Raw genomic sequence first — 18,143 nt, 5'->3', positions numbered from 1 at the left:
ACCACTTAGCTGATTTTTGCAGTAACAATGCAAGGGTGAGTAAGGACACTCCCTAAGCGCGCAGAGCCCCCTGGCTGGTGGAGAAACCAAGCCCTTCCAGCAACACTGCGTGTGATGTGCGAAGGGGCGCTTCAGTCCAGACCACGCGAGACAGGCAGGCTTCACCGGGAGGCACACCGCAGCGCGTGTTTAAATCCTTAAACAGAAAGCCGGGCAGGAGAGGGAAGGGAGGAAAAGAATATTCTGGCCAGTTACAAAAGCACGAAGCTGACAGAGGCATCACACAGCAGGTACAGCAAGGAACCCACAGGCCCCGCAGCACCACTGGGGGCAAAGCTCAGAGCAGGGAGGGGCGGGAGACGCGGCTGATGAATCGAGCCGGCTCAGGTCATAAAGGGCCTTACACGTCCTGCAAAAACACCGAGGCTTCTCTGCACGGCATTTCCAGGAACACCACCACGCCTACCTCTGCGAGGCCCAGAGTGTGCTTGGAGGACAGAGTGCATTTTATAAACTCTAAAACACCAGAGAGGGACTTCTCTGGCGGTCCAGTGGTCAAGTCTCCACCTTTCAACGCAGGGGATGTGGGCTCGATCCCTGGTCAGAGAACTAAGATCCCACATGCCTCTCGGCCAAAAAACATAAAACAGGAGCAATACTGTAACAAATTCAATAAAGACTTTTAAAAATGGAATAAACCGCCAGGGAGACAAACACGTGCAGAGTGCTAGGAAGAGAGCCTGGCAAATGGTGACCGCAAGATGAATATCAGCCACTACTGTAAGGAATTGTTCATTATAAAGGGCTGTGCCATACAAAGAGCCTTTAACAGTTCAGTGTTTTGTAGTGGGTGTATTCTTCCACCTTCGGGTTTCTCTGGGTTGGGGACCACACTCAAGAAAAAGCTAATTACAGGACCCACTCACAAAAGCTGACACAGCAGCTGGAATCGGCGAGGATCTGACCGCGCGGCTCTTGTGCAGGTAAAGCAGGTGCTCGGCCAGCGATCCCCTAGGGAAGGCTTTGGGGATCCTCCCTACATCCTCCCTACATCTGCTGACGCGGATCGGGCACACCTCTGCAGCTCCTCCCGGCACCCAAAACGGCAGCACCGCCAGAGGCGAGGCCACAGGAGGCAAGGGGCCCGCGGCGGCCGTGCAGGCCCTTCCTCATGGGCCATCCTCTCCTCCCAGCCCTGCCCTCCGCAGCGACGGCCGCAGTGGGTCACAGACCCCACTCCGAGTCTGGAACGATCTCAGGGAGCTGTTCTCAACAGTGCCCCGGCACAGCACAGACTCAAAACCCCAGGAACAGGCGGGCCTGTCTCCAGTGATGCAGGATTTCACAGAAGAAAATTGAGGACAGCATCAAGTTCCCGTGGCTGCCACAAGCAAGTACCACAAGCCTACTGGCTGGAGACAACAGAAACTTATCCTGTCCCAGCGTTGGAGGCTAGAAGTCCAAAGTCAAGGCCCCGGCCTCTCCCAAGGCTCTGGGAAAGGATCCCTCCCTACCTCCTCTAGCGTCTACTGGTTGCCGGGAATCCGCAGCTTATCTGGTTTGTAAAGGCATCACTTCAATCTGCCTCCACCATCCGTGCCATCCTCCCTACATCTGTCTCTCTGGGTGCAAATTCCCCTCTTTCCCTAAGGACATCAATCACTGGACTCAAGCTCTCCCTAATCCCGAATGGCCTCATTTCTCATTTGAACTCAATTCCATCTGCAAATACCTTGTTTCCACATAAGCTCAGACTCACAGGTTCCGAAGACCTGAATTTTGGGAGGGACCCTATTGAACCCAAAGTAAAGTAAAGTAAAAAAAAAAAAAGTAAGTAAAGTGAAGTCACTCAGTCTGTCTGACTCTTTGCGTCCCCATGGACTGTAGCTTACCAGGCTCCTCCATCCATGGGATTTTCCAGGCAAGAGTACTGGAGTGGGTTGCCACTTCCTTCTCCAGAGGATTTTCCCAACCCAGGGATCAAACCCGGGTCTCCCACATTGTAGGCAGACGCTTTACCATCTGAGCCACCAGGGAAGTCCCACTGAACCCAAGATAAGGACAAATACCCAAGAGACACAGTTATGGACCCAAAGGTTTATTCACCGTTAGAACTAATACAGAAGCCCCATTACTCTCTCGCCTCAGTTGGTGGTTAAGAATCAGAAACCATTGAGACTGAGGAGGTACCAAAATCTCAGGACCTAAAAACAACACAAAAAACTGTTCTGCCACGTGGCTCCTTTTCCCTGGAGTCAGTGCTCTAGAGCATCTGTTCCTGTCACCACTAGGCCCTCCTACTCTCTGTTATTTCAGAACTTTCACATCATCTTGGACCCTGACTTTGGTTGTGATGAAACCTCTTGACTGTTCTTCAAAGATCATACTATACAGTAAAACAGGGTCTTTGGCCAACTTTAGTGATCCCTATCCAAAAATCACTGTTCTGGGCAGACAGTAACTCAGCTCCTGCTAACTCCCAGACCACTCTGAATATTAAGCCTTACTGACTGGACACAGTGAATTCCAAAGTTTATAATTCTATCACTGAAACATAGTGCTTATTATGCAGTCTTAAAAATAAACTGTGCTCATGAATGATTCTACTTGGAGTTAAGACCACAATTCTTCATTTTCAATATCTGAGACTTCTAGTTTGCAAACAGGACCGTGTTTAGAAATCCTGTAGCTTGTTTCTCTCTAATCTACGTTCAGCAGCAGCTGATTTCTTCCTAAGTACTTTCCGAGTCATGTCTCCCTGTTTCCTTGGGGCCCTGGCTGGGCAGGGCCACACATCAATTACAGGAGGACTTTGGAGCAGTACTGCTTCCAAGGTGCACCCAGGTCACTGCTGGCACTTATTTAAAAAAAAAAAAAAAAGTTTTTTTAATTTTCTTCCTGCTGTTGACTCAAGACAGGAGTTGGGTTTTGAGGCCAGGAAGCTGGGAAGGTGGAAACTCACAGGGAGCCTCAGAGTACTTTTCCTAGCCCAGGGCAAAAGCAGCAAAACCCACAGGAGACTAGAAGGCCAATCGAGTGGGTCCAGGCCACCACGCCCCTCTGCAGAAGCTCACCCGCCCCGCGGGGGCAGCCGCCCGGCCACTTTCAGCGTCCCACCGACTCCTCGCGGCTCCAGGAGAGAGGTCTCTCCTACGTGCAGCCCCGGCGGCCGAAGAGTTTCCACAGAAGTCAGCCTGCCGGTCTCAGGACAGACACCCTCCCCTCTGGCCCCGCTCCTACGTGCAGCCACGGCCATCTCCCAGACCCCACGGTCCGCGCCCCCGGACACCCTGGGCAGTCCCCCCCCCCCCCGGAGCCCTGATCGCCCCTTCGCACCCCCGATTCCTCTCGCAGCCCCCGGGGAGCCGACGCGCCCCTGACCTCTGACCCCTGACCCCGACCGGGGCCCCGTCACACCCACCTGCCCGGGACCTTGCTGCTGCCGCGCTTCCAGAACTGCTTCCTGGCCCCGTCGCTGGCCATGGCCCCTCCTCATCGCTCAGACCCACGGCCCCGACACCACAAAGGGCGGCCAACCCTCAGCGGCGGCCCCTTCCTGTACCCCGTTTGGCTCCCCCCTCGGCGGTCCCCGGGATTCCCCGAAAAAGTAGAACCGAGAGGCTCTTCCACCTCCCTCCGGAAGTTTGTGCCTCCGCACGCCCGGAAGTCCCGCCCCCGTCCCCGGAAAGCGTGACGCACGACGCGGGCGCCCGACGTCACTACAAGGCGCCTCCGGGGGGCGGTGCTCTGGAGACACTGGAGTTGGGCTGCTTGTTAGTCACGACATCTAGAGGCCCCGGGTTCTTCTCCTGAGAGTCCCGCCGGGCGGTGGTCCTCACCAGAGGGCGAGACAACGCGGGGACCGAAGGCACCCGTCCGCGGGGGGTGGTCGAGGGTGTGAATGTCGCGCGCACTTGAGGGGGACCGGTAAACACCCGGTGGGTGACTAACTCCTGCAGTCATGGCAGGTGGGCGAGAGTCATGGCGAGGGGGACGGGTTTTGTGAGGGTCAGTGGGGGTGGGGCCGGGGCGAGTGAGGGACTGGGGGGCTGGAGGGGCTGGGCGGGGAGGAGGAGGGGTGGGGGCTGGGCCAGGCTTCCCGAGTAAGAGGTGCCCCTGAAGCAGGAAGATGCCCCACCTCAGCGCTGACCACGGGCAGGTGAAAGACACTCTGGTTTCAGAGACTCAGTATAGTTCAGTCCCGTCCGACTCTTTTGACCCCGTGGACCGCACCACGCCAGGCCTCCCTGTCCATCACCAACTCCCGGAGCTTGCTCAAACTCATGTCCGTTGAGTTGGTGATGCCATCCAACCGTCTCATCCTCTTTCGTCCCCTTCTCCTGCCTTCAATCTTTCCCAATATCAGGGTCTTTTCAGATGAGTCAGTTCTTCGCATCAGGTGGCCAAAGTATTGGAGTTTCCGCTTCAGCATCAGTCCTTCCAATGAGTATTCAGGACTTAGTACAAAAGAAGGAATGAAGATATTAATGTTTATGTTGGTTACACGTTAAAGTAATGTGTTTTTTTGCGTGTATTGGATTCAATAAAATGTATTGCTGAAATTATTTTCACATTCCTTTTTCCTTTTTTTTTCAAACGTGGCTATCAGAGCATTTGAAATCACCTGTGTGGTTTGCGTTGTATCTCTATCGGCCTGTAGACCTAGCCTGAGAGGTCAAGGACTGGTGTTTCTGACTGGAGCTACGGCATGGCTTTGGGGAGCCCCTTGGCAGACCTCTGCCAGTTCTTGATTAGGTTCTCTGATTGACATTTTCCTTGCTTACTGATAAGTAACCTTTATTTAGTACTTGCTGTGTGGAGGGCATTGTTAGGTACTATATGTGCATTATCTCAATCATATGACAACCAGTGCCTCAGGAAAGGCCACCCCGGCCGGCAGAGCAGAGAGGCCTTCTCAGATCCCTTGTGACAGCCGAGTTTCCTCTCCTGTCTTGCAGTAGTAAGGCTTCCCACTGCCCTTGTCCCCACCGTGCAAGTTTTCCGGGTACATGCTGATTCTATGTCCCTTCACACAGAGCCTGTAAGATCCTGCCAATCTTCTGCTGTTAGAGCTAAGCGGTGAAAAGTGAGAGTGAAGTCGCTCAGTCGTGTCCGACTCTTTGCGACCCCGTGGACTGGTAGCCTACCAGGCTCCTCCATCCATGGGATTCTCCAAGCAAGAATACTGGAGTGGGTTGCCATTTCCTTCTCCAGAGGATCTTCCCGACCCAGGGACCGAACCCAGGTCTCCTGCATTGCAGGCAGACGCTTTAACCTCTGAGACACCAGGGAAGCCCTAGAGCTAAGTAGTAAGGCCTCTCTAAACGTTTGTTAAAGGGATGACAACCATGCGAACTCTCCAGGGACCCCCTCCTGTCACAGCCATAGCATCTCCCTGAGGCAGTGCTGCTGACGACGTCAACAGACCCTCAGGGCACCTCCGCTGCAAAGCCTTGGGAACGCCCCCCCCCCCCCCCACCTGCCCCCGTCTTGTGCGTGCATGGCCTCTGCTAATCTCCAGAGAGCTCCTGATAAGGCCTCTGTGGATGCGGAGGGACCCGCTCCTGGACAAAGCCCCCTGGGACCCTCCCTAGCAGGGCTCGGGAAAGCCCCAGGGATCTCTTCCAGCCCCAGAGCCTCCCCAGAGATCTTTCTCAGAGCTCAGCTCCTTGTCAGGATCCCCTACCGACGGGATTTTCCCCAACTCAGTATAGCTTATTGCACAAATCAATGATCAAGGCCACAACAGAACTAAGATACTAGCGTTTAAAAAGGGAAACAGCAGTCAGTGACTGGTTGGGTATAACAGAACATTTTGGGTTTGGCCACTCCTCATAACTTACCTCATACTTTCCTGTCTGCTACGTGTTAGGAGAGGAAGGTATAAGGAGAAACAGGCTGACTTGAAGGCTTCAGGACTGTCTGAGTTACTAGTGCCGCCAGCGGAGACCTCAGGGCAGGCCAGGTTTATGGTTGGCTTAGGACACGTGTTTGAGGTTGAGACCTGAGGCCTCAGCCAAGCAGTTGGTGAGAGGACCTGCTGATCTCCAGATGAGGAGACGGGGTTACCCAGGGGAGGATGGGCCAGGGTGAAGTCCCAGGACTAGTGGTCAGACGTAGATCAGCATCAAGAGCAGCATAATTGAAAACCAAAGTCAGGATAGAGGTAATCTCCAGAGATGGCTTCAGACGGGGGCCGTGGTAGCGATGGATGTGTGAGGAGTATCTGGAAGAAGACCCAGTGGGGAAGGCGGAGGCGAGGAAGGGGACCCAGGCAGGCAGCACCCAGGACAGCTGCACGAGCGCAGAGTGAACGAGTGAGCTTCTGTTCGTCTCGGCAGCAAACCTAAAAGGCTTCGTCTCTCTGAGGTTTAGGCAGACATAAAGTTAAAGCCAGGGACATAGCATTTCACACTTAACAGATGGCAAAGTATTTAAAAATCTGTCAATGCCAAAATCAATGAGCATGTGGATTTATGAGCAGCACATAAATCAGAATACACTGATTCACTGCTGGTGGGCGCGCAGATTCATTCAATAATTCCGGACAGACATTTGGCAATTTCTAGTAGTTGCAGGTGCACGTATCCTACAAGCCAGGTGTGTACCCTAGAGCGACTCACCTGTGTTCAAAGGCAGGACTGTTCATTACAACATTGCTGCGGGGGAAAACTGATCAACTATACACAGTTATCCAAAGAATGCTCCATGATAGTAAAACTGAAAGATTACTTACAGCAATATAAATGGATCTCACAAGCAATGTTGAGGGGAAAAAAGTTGAAAATGCATGTGTTATGATACCATTTAATTGCCTTTTTTTTTTCCTGCAAGTAAAACTATGCTAAAAGTGTAGTCGCCTGTGGGTGTTGGTGGGGACTTTGATCATTGAGGAATTTATAGAGCCTTCCTTGTTTTATGGGCTTCCCTTGTGGCTCAGCTGGTAAAGAATCTCCCTGCAATGTGTGAGACCTGGATTTGATCCTAGGCTGGAAAGATCCCCTGGAGAAGGGAAAGGCTACCCCCTCCAATATTCTGGCCTAGGACTATACATGGGTCACAAACAGTCGGAAACGACTGAGCAACTTCTCACTTCACTAGGGCTTCCTAGGTGGCGCTAGTGGTAAAGATCCCACCGGCAATGCTGGAGACATAAGAAATATGGGTTTGATCCCTGGGTTGGGAAGATCCCCTGGAGAAGGAAATGGCAACCCACTCCAGTATTCTTGCCTGGAGAGTCCTATGGACAGAGGAGCCTGGTGGGCTACAGTCCATGGGGTTGCAAAGAGTTGGACATGACTGAGCACGCAGTGTAACCCTGCTGACTTACAGCTGCCTCGTTTTATGCTTTGTTTCTTAAGGCAGGTGGACTATGTTTGGTTGCCTGTTTTATTCTTTGTGACTTTTTGCATGTATAAATTGTTTCATAGAGCATACACATACAATGATGAACGTCTTACTCTCACGCACTGAGCCACCTCAAACGCTTTCCTGGAGAAGGCAAGCGTAAACAGCACAGCAGTGAAGGAACGGCACTCACTGAGGCCTGGAGGGGTCGGGGCCACTGACAGATCTGTGGCTGCTCTCTCAGGCTGAGTAGGTGCGACCGGACGAAACACAAGGAGCCTGGTAGATTCCAGGTCGAGGGAGCATCGTTGCTGAGGCCAGAGGAAGCTGGGTGCTGCACAACAGGTGGGGGTTGGGGGTAGCTAAATCTGTGACGAAGGTTGGGTTCCCCAGCAAGCAAGTGGTGAGACATATTTGCATGCAGGTGGCTTGTTGGGGAGAAGTTGAACTGGGAGGAGCTGCAGTGCAGTCCTGGACCAACCCCAAAGGATGGCCCCCGGAGAGGTCTGAATTGAAGGAACAAGAGGAGGCTTGCTGAAAGGGGGCTGCCCCCAGATGCCTTCTGCCGAGGGCAGTTCCCGAGGAGGGTCTTAGCTCCCAGCCATCAGCAGCCAACGCTGCCCCCGACGGAGGGAAGCGAGAGCCCGGGTCCTCGGGGAATCTGGGCGTCGCGATGCTCTCGAGCCTGCCGCAGCTCGCCCTTTGCACCGCTCAGATCTGCTAGCCTCACAGAAGTTCGGCATCTAGGAAGACGTCTCCAGGACTCCAGTTGGCCCCTTTTCTGGAAAAGCTTCCAAGAGGAAGATTGACGTGATCCTGAAGCCATAGCGGCCACTCGTCCTGTCCCTCCAAGTTACCTGCTGTAGACTCCAGCCTCCCCCCAGAAGCACCTCTGCTGTTCTAGGTCAACCACCTGCTGGCGTGACCAACTCTCATCCTGGAGGCTTCATTCGGAGCCAAGGTGGCCGAGGGCACCCTTTCAGGCCATGGCTGTTCCATTTGCCCCCTGCCATTAAAGGCAGAGAGACACCCCAGGGGTCCCTGTAGGTGCCAAACGTGTCCTCACTGCCCCTGCCACACAGGAACATCCCTCCCTCCCCCAGTGGCCAGGGGGAGACCTGTTTCCTTGCCTGCTCATCTCTGGCACAATGTGGGGCAGAGGACGCAGCTTGAATTGCGGTGAGACTCTGCCTGTGTCTTTCTCTGGAAGCATTCCCACTCTGGAATCCGGGTCCCTTCACGGGTCAAAGCTCCACCCAGAGCGGACACCACATCCTGCAGGCTGGCGCCCAGGGCTTTGTTCTCCATCAGGACGCAGCCCCTGGGTGGTGGGAACATGTAGGACCGGGGGTCTGGTGGCCTTGGGCTCACTTCCACCCGTTTCTTGGCTGTGAAGGGGGACCCCTGGACCAGTGCAAAGCTGTGCCGGGTCTCCCGTGGATGCATCAGTAACTCTGAGGCCCACACACGGGAGACGCGTGCAGATCACACACAAAGACCAGACTTGAAAATGCCCTGAGCAGACAGAACCAGTTTAGTCACACACGCAAAGCTTAATTTAGTTTATTTTCCAAGACAGGCAAGACTAACATGACCTGGGTCACTTCTTGCTTGCTCATCTGAGAATTGTAAGCGAAACTTAAACTGTTCCCCAAAATTGAGATGAGGTAACCACAGTTTAGTTCAGTTGCTCAGTCATGTCTGACTCTTTGCAACCCCATGAACCGCAGAACGCCAGGCCTCCCTGTCCATCACCAATGGCCAGAGTCTACCCAAACCTATGTCCATTGAGTCGGTGATGCCATCCAACCATCTCATCCTCTGTCGTCTCCTTCTCCTCTTGCCCTCAATGTTTCCCAGCATCGGGATCTTTTCAAATGAGTCAGCTCTTCGCATCAGGTGACCAAAGTATTAGAGTTTCAGCTTCATCATCAGTCCCTCCGATGAACACCCAGGACTGATTTCCTTCAGGATGGACTGGTTGGATCTCCTTGCAGTCCAAGGGACTCTCAAGAGTCTTCTCCAACACCACGGTTCAAAAGCATCAATTCTTCAGCACTCAGCTTTCTTTATAATCCAACTCTCACATCCATACGTGACTACTAGCTAACTGCAGGAGACATGAATTTGATCCCTGAATCAAAAAGATCCGCTGGAAGAGGAAATGGCAACCCACTCCAGTATTCTTGCCTGGAAAACCCCATGGACAGAGGGGCCTGGCGGGCTGCAGTCTGTGGGGTCGCAGAGAGTCAGACCCCACTGGGGACAAAACAGCAAACCACTAACCAGCTCCTTTCATGTAACAAAGTTGTGAGCAATCGCCGTGAAGAATTAACAGTCGCGCCTCCAGGAGGGGTAAGCTGCTTTATGATGCACCTGTGGTCACAGGCACCTCTGCTAGCCTGCGTGTATCAGCTGCCTCCCCCAAACCAATCCTGAGCCCTGGAAATGCCACGCCAGCCCGTTAGTGAGCACAGCCCTTGGTAGGCTGGCAAGGGAGAGGAGGAACCTCAGCACCTCCCGACCCACCAACCCAACTCTGGCAGGAGCCATCTGACGAAACGGATTGGACAACCTAAATATGCTCCATTGTTCAGCAGTATTTTTTAATTGGACAAAATGTATGCCATGTCTGACACGGTGTTAAAACGTGTTAACGTGGTGCTAAATCTTATCAATGAGGAAGTGAAAGACCCCAAGAGGAGACAGTCTGATTTTATAATTAAGTATATGTTTTGAATATATACAGCAAAGGGCATAGTCAAAGAAGAAATGCAAGTGGTAAATGAACAAATGAAAACAGGACTTTTTAGTAATTTTTTAAATAAAAAAATAAATACCACTAATCAACAGGCCACCAAAGATGGACAAGGATGATGTTGGTAACAGTGTCAGAAAGAGGTGTTGGTGGAGTGTGAATAGATGTCCCACTGGTGAAGCACAATTTGATAAGATGAAGGAAAAGCCCAGTAAGTACACAGACGCTGTGATGCTCTGACTGCTCTTTTAGGGATTTATCCAAAGGAAATAGCTGGACAAACGAATGAAGATATATACAGGCTCTCTGTTAATTATTGAAAATGGTGAAAAGCTGGAAACAATCTAAATGTCCCGCTCCAAATGAAATGGGTTGAATGAATTATGAGACAACCAGTGTAACAGTGCAACCATTAAAAATCCATCTTCATTTTTTTTTTAACAAGGTTGACAATTTATTGTTAAGTGTAAGAGGCAGGTTACATTTATTGGGAGAAGTTTAGCGTGTAGACCCAGAAGGAAAATTCTAGAAGGTCACTGAGTCAGCTAAGATGCTTCCAGATGAAGAAAACATAATTCAGCTGATGGAAACACTAAAGAGGATTGATCAGTTCAGTGCCTAGAAAAGTCCAGGTATGAGAAAGGCCTTTGACACCATGCAATCCAGGGGGCAGATCCGTTTCTCTGCGGTGGTCTGGATCCTGTCCCCGCTCTGTGGGCAGCCTTGAGTCTCAGGCTGACTTCGCTCATCGTCACAACTTGGCTGCCAGCAGCTGGCACGGCTACAGGCGCCCTCATTCACAGCCAGGGAAGTGAGCGCTCAGCCCCGCCCAGTTGAGACTTGGGTGCCTGCTCTCCTGTAAGCAAGCCCTTTGTAAAGGTGGCTGGCCTCACTCTGGTTGGCTTAGGCCAGTCAGGGCCCACGTCTGGAGCAAGGCTTGCGGTCAGCCGCCCCCAAACTCTGTGACAGTTACAGAGCAGGGCGTGAGTGGGGCGGGTGACCGCACAACATCCACCACAGGAAGGCACCCAAAATGCTGCAGGGATTTCCCTGAGTGGAGGGACCACAGGGAGTTGTTTGTCTGGAAGTATTTTGTATTTTAAGAGACTCAGAAATATCTTTCAGAGAGGCTCGCCTTGCCGTGAATTACTCACCCAACTTTACGCCAAGAAAACTCCCTCCTATCTGGTTCTAGCCGTGCCTTTTATGAGCTTCAGGGAAGTTTTGTGTCTCGTAGGAATCTTTCCCTCACCTTGCTGGGTCTCCGTGTGTTTTATGTAAGTGGGATTTGGATATTTTTGCCTCGGATGCAGTCCCCTCCACCCCATGAGATAATCTCTTGTTAGTTCTGAGAGTTTGTCTTTCTTTTTTTTTCATTCATGAAAGAAGATGAGAACTTTTTTTGATGTAAACAAAGTAAGAAGGCTAAGATCATGGGAACCTTGGCTTTGAAGAGCAGGAATTACCAGTGGACTTTAGGAAAGAGAGTGACATGAGCTGATATGTGACTTAGAAATGGCCCTCTGGCAGAGGAAAAGGCCCCCCGAGGCCGCCCAGCACCCCCTTCTCCTGGGGCCCCTTGTCCCCACACAAGTGTCTCTATGGGCTGCCCTGTCCTCTTAAGGCCCTGCTCCCTGGCCATAGCCCTGCAGGGCGGCCCTGGGAACAGCGACTGCCCCGCTCGGAGGAGAGCGTGAGCCAGTCCTGGACGGTCTCAGGGCCTGGGACGCATCGGACTTAGTCCCAGAAACCACAGCCACGGTGATGCAGTGGGTGTGGGGGCGAAGACAGCCAAACTTCCCTGTCCGTTTCTCTTGTAGCTGGAAAAAAAAAGCAGATTGAATTTTGCTCATATTTAGCATATGAACTAATAGAGGTCCATGCATCACATACCATGTGTGTGCTCAGTCGTGTCCGACTCTCGGTAGCCTCCTGGACTGTAGCCCTCCAGGCTCCTCTGTCCATAGGGTTTTCCAGGCAAGCATGCTGGAGTGGGTTGCCATTTCCTCCTCCAGGCGATCTTCTCAACCCAGGGATCAAACCCGCATCTCTTACGTCTCCTGCATTGGCAGATGGGTTCTTTACCAGTAGCACCACCTGGGAAGCCCTAGCTTATGAACTAATAGAGGTCCCTGCATAGGTATTTATAAATAAGCACGCACATTCTGGGATTTCTGTTCTTTTTTTTCTTTAACTGATAGGGAAAATGAAGTAGGAAGACCCCTGCTATAAACTGCTCTTTATATCTACATCATGTTTTCTAGCCAGAAACAGGAATCTGCAAAATACCTCATCCACCTCCTGCCTGCTGTATCCTCTCTGGCCAGTGGGAGTGCTCCAGCTCATACCCTGTTCAGTTCAGTCGTTCAGTCGTGTCCGACTCTTTGCCACCCCATGGACTGCAGCATGTCAGGCCTCCTTGTCCATTGCCAACTCCCAGAGTTTACTCAAACTCATGTCCAACGAGTCGGTGATGCCATCCAACCATCTCATCCTCTGCCGTCCCCTTCTCCTCCCACCTTCAATCTTTCCCAGGATCAGGGTCTTTTCCAATGAGTCAGCTCTTCACATCAGGTGGTCAAAGTATTGGAGTTTCAGCTTCAACATCAGTCCTTCCAATGAACACCCAGGACTGATTTCCTTTAGGATGGACAGGTTGGATCTCCTTGCAGTCTAAGGGACTCTCAAGAGTCTTCTCCAACACCACAGTTCAAAAGCATCAGTTCTTCAGTGCTCAGCTTTCTTTCACACCCAGGATTCCTCATTATCTCCCCGAAGAAGGCTCGTGTGGACGCCGTTCCCCAAGCAGGGTCTGAGCCCAGCCTTGCTCTTGCAGCTGCTCCGAACACTAGCTGCTTGAATTGACGGCTGTGGAGTTTTCTTCGATGCTGTTTGCAACGGCCTGTGTGGTTCTCTTTCTGGGAGCCCCGAGAAGAAGGTGAAAGCTGGGGGAGGCTGGTGGGCCAATGTGTTTGCCTCCAGGCTCCACGGTTGGGGTGAACTTTACACCCTGGAAACTTCGATCTGACCAGGTAGGTGGGGGACGGGAGACAGTTAGAAGGACAGGAGACCTGCCAGGCCAGACAGGAGAGACTCCCGTGCGGGGAGCAGGACACCCCCGGGCGTGTCGTTTGGTTCCTTACATCCAGACACCGGGAACAAAATTAAAATCCCAGGATCAGGTCTTTATCCGCCCAGTTCTACAGTTAGAGCAACAAGTCCCGAGGCCCAGGGATGCGTTGTGGGGTCTGCACCGGCCATTCCTCGTCATCTGCCTGCTTTCCGGACGACCTGGTTCTTCCAGAGGAGGACAGTGGCTGCCCAGCCAGCTCCCACCGGGACATCGCAGGGGGGCGGGGACTCCCCAGTGATGGATCCGAAGGCGGCCCTGGGGCACAGCTGCTGTGAAGTGACCCGAGGGCACCCTCCAAGGGCCTTCTGCCCACTTCAGCCCCTCTTTCACCGCATGGCCCAGGGCAGGCTGGACCTGGGCTGGAGGAGAGGAGCCCAGGGGCCAGCCCAGGGTGGCCTCAGTGCAGGAATCCCGGGGCGCCGCTTCGAGCGGAGCGGGCTGGGTCCTTCCCCTCTCTCCCTCTTTCCACGCCCTCCCCCTCCCCACTCCGCTCTACCAGGGCCCCCAGCCCACACATGCTTCCCAGACCCGGGGATGCACAGAGCCTCTGCTGGAGGCCCGTCTCCCCCATGCAGCACCTTCCAGCCATCTCTAGATGGCGCAGAGTGAAGCAAAGATTCGGCCACCGGGCAGGCGGGGCATGAGGCAGGGCAGAATCAACAAGCCCAGGAGGCTGCTTGGGGTGCAGCCTGGTCAACAGGAACGCGCCCGTGTTTGAAGTGAGACACCTGGACGGCATCCCGGGGCCCTTGCCAAAGCCCTCCAGGCACCCCCAGGTCCAGCGGCCTGCTCTGAGCCCCTGAGCCCAAGACTGGACACACTCCTGCCCTGGCCTTGAGCATCAGGCCGTGGGGGGGGGGGGGGGGGGGGGGAGGCAGTGGCCAACCTGGCCGGAGCCCAGGCCCAAGAAGGCGGACAGAGAGGGGACTCCGGCCAGAGTCCACGAGGCCAGGCTCCCTCTCACCTGGTGGGCCTGACAGCTCCCGGGGGCCCCAGGTGCCGCCTGCAGAGCCTCCTCTGTGAGCCCTGGGCTCGAATTTGTGGGTCCGTTAGGCGGGCGTCTCTGCAAGCCAGTTCCCTCTCCTCCCGTGTCACTCTGCTAAGGGGTCTCGCGGGCTTTTTGGTAGGACCCCCGTCCCAGGTGGGCTGCATAAGGCTTGGAACCCTGTCATCTCTTTCTGGACCCTCAGCCCAGCTCGGCTGGGGTGGATCTTGGCCTTGGCAGGATCTGCTGAAACTCAGAGCTCTTGCTCCCTGATCAGGCTGCAGAGTTTATCATTCTCAGCGTGGCGTCTAGGAGAAGCTTCTCCGTTGGGGCAGGAGGTGGTGGTGGCACAGGGCGATGCCTGAACAAGTCCCAGCCCTCTCTGGCCTCACTTTCCCCATCTGTAAAATGGGGTCATAATCACCACCCTTCGTGTCTCCCTGGGCTCTTCTTAAGATCAAGGGGAGAGGGAGGGAGCCGGAGGGAAGAGGGGGAAGGCTCAGGGGGTGGAGTGGGGGTGGAGGGAAGGAGGGCTGGGAGCAGCGGGAGGCGTCCTGCTGGGTCCCGGTTCACACCTGGTTCACTCGCCCAGTATCCCAGCCTCGCTGCCCTGGGCTTCCAGCCAAGGCCAGCGCCGTGGAGCCTGGCGGAGTGCAGCCCTCCCCGCCCGGCCCACTCCCCTGCTTCCTATTTCCTTGGTCAGCCACTGACCCCAGACGCTCCTCCACGGCTGCCTGCCTCAGCCACACCCAGAGTCCCCCAGCCAGGCGTCCAGCCCGCGGCCTGCGGGAGCCCAGACGGGTCTGAGTCACAGCACCCACAGAAGGGAGGAGGAATCCAAGCATCAGAAACTGGAGGAGGTACCGTCGCGCTTCCCCCAGCTGAGGAATCCGAGCTTCCGCACAGTAACCACCCACGGAGGCGGCGCCTGCCTCCCCAGCCCTGGTCCCCGCCCTGGAAGGGCCCCTGCCGTGCGGGACACCAGGGGCCCAGAGCTCCCCTCGGTCCTCTCCCCTCGTCTCCTGAGCACCCCCGAGTCACCCTGTGCGGCCAAACCTGTGTCACCTGGCCATGCCCCAGTTCCTCTCTGGGCCTCCCTGTCCCCACCTGTAAAATGGGCAGGACAACACACAGGTTCCTGTGCAGATCAAAGGAAGCAACACGTGAGAAATTGCCTTGATGAGACGCAGGCATCCCCCAAAGTCAGGATTCTGATCAGTTTGGGGACCTGGGCTCTAGCACTTGGGAGGTGCTCTGTGAACACCAGAGAAGTCAGTTTACACAACCCTGAAGCCCTCGCTTTTCAACTGCAACCAGACTCCTCGACCAGGCCAGGCTCTCCGGGAATTCCTGCCCCGCCTGGGGGCTGGGGCTTGGTGGGGGGAAGGGGGTGGCAGTTGTGATGGGGGTGGGAATCAGCTAGCCCAGACTTGCAGGCCACTCACCCCCGTGGGAGAGGGGCCCCCCAGGAAGGCCCCTCCTTTACACGTCTTCCTGTGGATCTGAATTCACACTGTGACGCGTGGTCGTACCAGCTTCAGCCTGTTTCCTTGTTGGAAGAGGAAGAGGGTAGTGAAGGGGTGGGTTTCCTTCTGCAGAAGTGCAAGCCGGAGACAAAGCAAGCCCTGCGCCCCTGGCCTCAGCGCTCCCCCACGCGCCCCGCCCAGGGAAGCCACAGAGCACAGAGGACAGATGAGGGCAGACAGTGGGCCCGACGCCTGGGAGCCTTGGACTGCCGGAGCCCGGGGCTGGGGGCGCCTCAGAGTCCTCACTCTGCACCCCCACTTTGTGGATGGGCGACTGGAGGCCCGGAAACCAGCGCCACGGCTCAGTCTGAGCTGGATTCCCCCCAGCATCTCTGACGGCCCAGCTAGAGCTGTCTCTGCTGTCCCTCCTTCACTCTGGAGGAGCAGCGAGGGAGGACGGCCAGAGGACAGCGGGATGGAGAGACATGGCAATGGCCCCAGGTCCCCGGCCGGCTAGCAGAGCAGCTTGGATCAGAGCAGGTCCTCAGCCTCTCGCAGGGGTGTCTGCCCACACCAGCTGCCGTGGGTCCCTACGAGGCTACGAGGCTGGAGACAGTTGGAAAGGCAGAAACTGGCTCCCGGCAGCAGTGATCTGGTGCCGGCTGTGTGCCAGGCCCCGTCCAGGCATCTGCTCCTCAGCCAGCCTCTAGGGCAGGGGAGTGAGCAGGGGGTCCCCCGGGCCCAGGTGCAGGGCCTGTGCAGAGCCCGGACCCCAGATTCTGGATGGGACAGGAAGAGGCAGGGCTTACCTCATCTCCCTCAGCAGTCTCACCCGGAGAGTGTGAACGAACGTCAAAATCCCCCCACTCTGCCCCCCACTGATGGAAGCAGGGTCTCTGGGGTCCCGCCTCCCCTGCCCTGAAAGGCTCTCCCCTTCCCAGGCCTGTGGACAGGCAAGAGGTGAAGCCGGAGCATTCCCAGGGATGGGGCGTCTTCACAGCCCCACCCTCCAGGGGAGGAAGACTGCGTGTGGAATTTTCCATGACCCTCCAGCGTCCGTCCTCAGGGAGGCAGCCATGGATTTGCTGGCCCTGGGTACATGAGCAGCTGCTAATTGGCGCTGCCGGTTCTATTTCTGCTCCAGCCCTAATGAGGTGACCCGACCGTTCCGCCTGCAGGGATCCCAGCTGGCGAGCTCGACGGCCCAGGACCTGGCTGCACGTACCTGGACTGGGACTGCCGAGGTGGCTGCCTGCCCGGGAAGGAGAGATTCGCCAGGACCTGGGGTTTCAAGGGCCAAAACCAGGGCATCGCAGGCCAGCCGGGGGGCGGAGGGGTTGGGGCGGGTCCCCAGGAGCAGAGGATCCTGGGAGCCTGCTCCGTGGGGCAAGTTGCTGGATGAGCCGGGGTTGGGCTGCTCAGAGTAGAGACGGGCAGGGGGCCCCTGGAAGTCATGGAGCCCACGCCTCTCAGCCTCACAGCTCATGGCTGGAGCCAGCCGCTCACAGCAGACCCCAGGCGGGCGCTCCCCCGGGCTTGCTGCGGAGCCAGGCTGGGGCCTCCTGAGTGTGTGATGGCCCAGGGCACAGGCGTCAGCAGCGACGATGCTCAGAAGAGGTTCCTGAAGTTTCTCCCAGGGCCGCCTTGGGGTCCTCATCGCCTGCCCTAAAGCCAGCTTCCCAAACCCAGGGCCTCGCCAACCCTGCTCAAAGTGACACCTGCTGGGTTCCCGCGCCGGGCCTGACACTTCACACTCCTCTTACTGTCTTACCGACCTAGAGTCCTTATGATGCGCCACCTGCTCTGGTTACGGAATTGTCTGAACCTCACTGCATCCCAGGAGGTGGGCTTTAGGGCTGCATCTGCAGAGGGGAAACCAAAGCCCCGAGAGAAGTGCTTTGTCTAAGGCAGCGCTCTCTGCGGAGGTGACATTTAGCAATGTGGACATCTTTGATTGTCACACCTGGGGCGGCTCCCGGCCCCTGGTGGGTAGAAGCCAGAGATGCTGAACGTGCTACAGTGCGCAGGGCGGCCCCACCACGGAGAATGACCCGGAATGACCCGCCTAGCATCAGTACCAAGGTGCAGAAGCCTGCCCAGTCTTCCTAGATAATCCGGGGCAGAGGGGCGGATCTGAACCCTGAGCTTCCGGCCACTTCACTCTCATCACCCTGGAGACACCTGTGTGCAAAGTGTCAGAGCGGGCAGGTGGTGCTGGGGCTCCATGAGGCCAGTCCACCCTCTGTGGGCTCCCCTCCCCTCCCCCCTCAGTTTCCTTCACGGGCTCCTCTCCAAAGCTCCCCTCAAATGTGCTCAGTGACCACACAAGTCCTCACCCAGCAGGGAGCCTTCCGAGAGGGGAAGGGGCACCTGCTGCAAGGCGGGGTGCAGTCGGGGTACCCTAAGACTGTCCCCAATCCTACTCCTGGCCCCCCTCCCTTGCTCGGGCCGGAT

General features: G+C 55.6%; 1 protein-coding gene and 2 long non-coding RNA genes across 6 annotated transcripts in view; 1 reads left to right on the top strand and 2 right to left on the bottom strand.

The window, feature by feature from the left end:
- The window catches only part of TBC1D22A (TBC1 domain family member 22A), a 261,290-nt gene extending 257,618 nt beyond the window's left edge, over positions 1-3,672 (bottom strand). The window contains 1 exon segment of the mRNA XM_070453523.1: positions 3,422-3,672. Within this exon segment, the coding sequence (XP_070309624.1) occupies positions 3,422-3,483 (62 nt within the window). The 5' untranslated portion in view covers positions 3,484-3,672.
- Positions 3,673-3,745: 73 nt separating this feature from the next.
- On the top strand, positions 3,746-4,565 carry LOC139030670 (uncharacterized). The gene is made up of 2 exons (XR_011483085.1): positions 3,746-3,968; positions 4,367-4,565. It is a non-coding gene; the product is annotated as an uncharacterized lncRNA (long non-coding RNA).
- Positions 4,566-8,894: 4,329 nt separating this feature from the next.
- Positions 8,895-16,999, bottom strand: LOC139030581 (uncharacterized). 4 transcript variants are annotated; one of them, XR_011482968.1, is made up of 4 exons: positions 16,915-16,999; positions 12,395-15,772; positions 11,999-12,165; positions 8,895-11,925 (listed from the first exon to the last, which is right to left on the bottom strand). It is a non-coding gene; the product is annotated as an uncharacterized lncRNA (long non-coding RNA). The 4 variants fall into 4 exon arrangements; XR_011482969.1 differs by having other exon boundaries at positions 12,395-15,361; positions 15,669-16,978; XR_011482967.1 differs by having other exon boundaries at positions 16,499-16,978.
- Positions 17,000-18,143: the final 1,144 nt, after the last annotated feature.

This window comes from Odocoileus virginianus, chromosome 23 (genome assembly GCF_023699985.2).
Source record: "Odocoileus virginianus isolate 20LAN1187 ecotype Illinois chromosome 23, Ovbor_1.2, whole genome shotgun sequence".
Lineage (NCBI taxonomy): Eukaryota > Metazoa > Chordata > Mammalia > Artiodactyla > Cervidae > Odocoileus > Odocoileus virginianus.
This window is presented reverse-complemented; position numbering and strand designations above follow the sequence as displayed.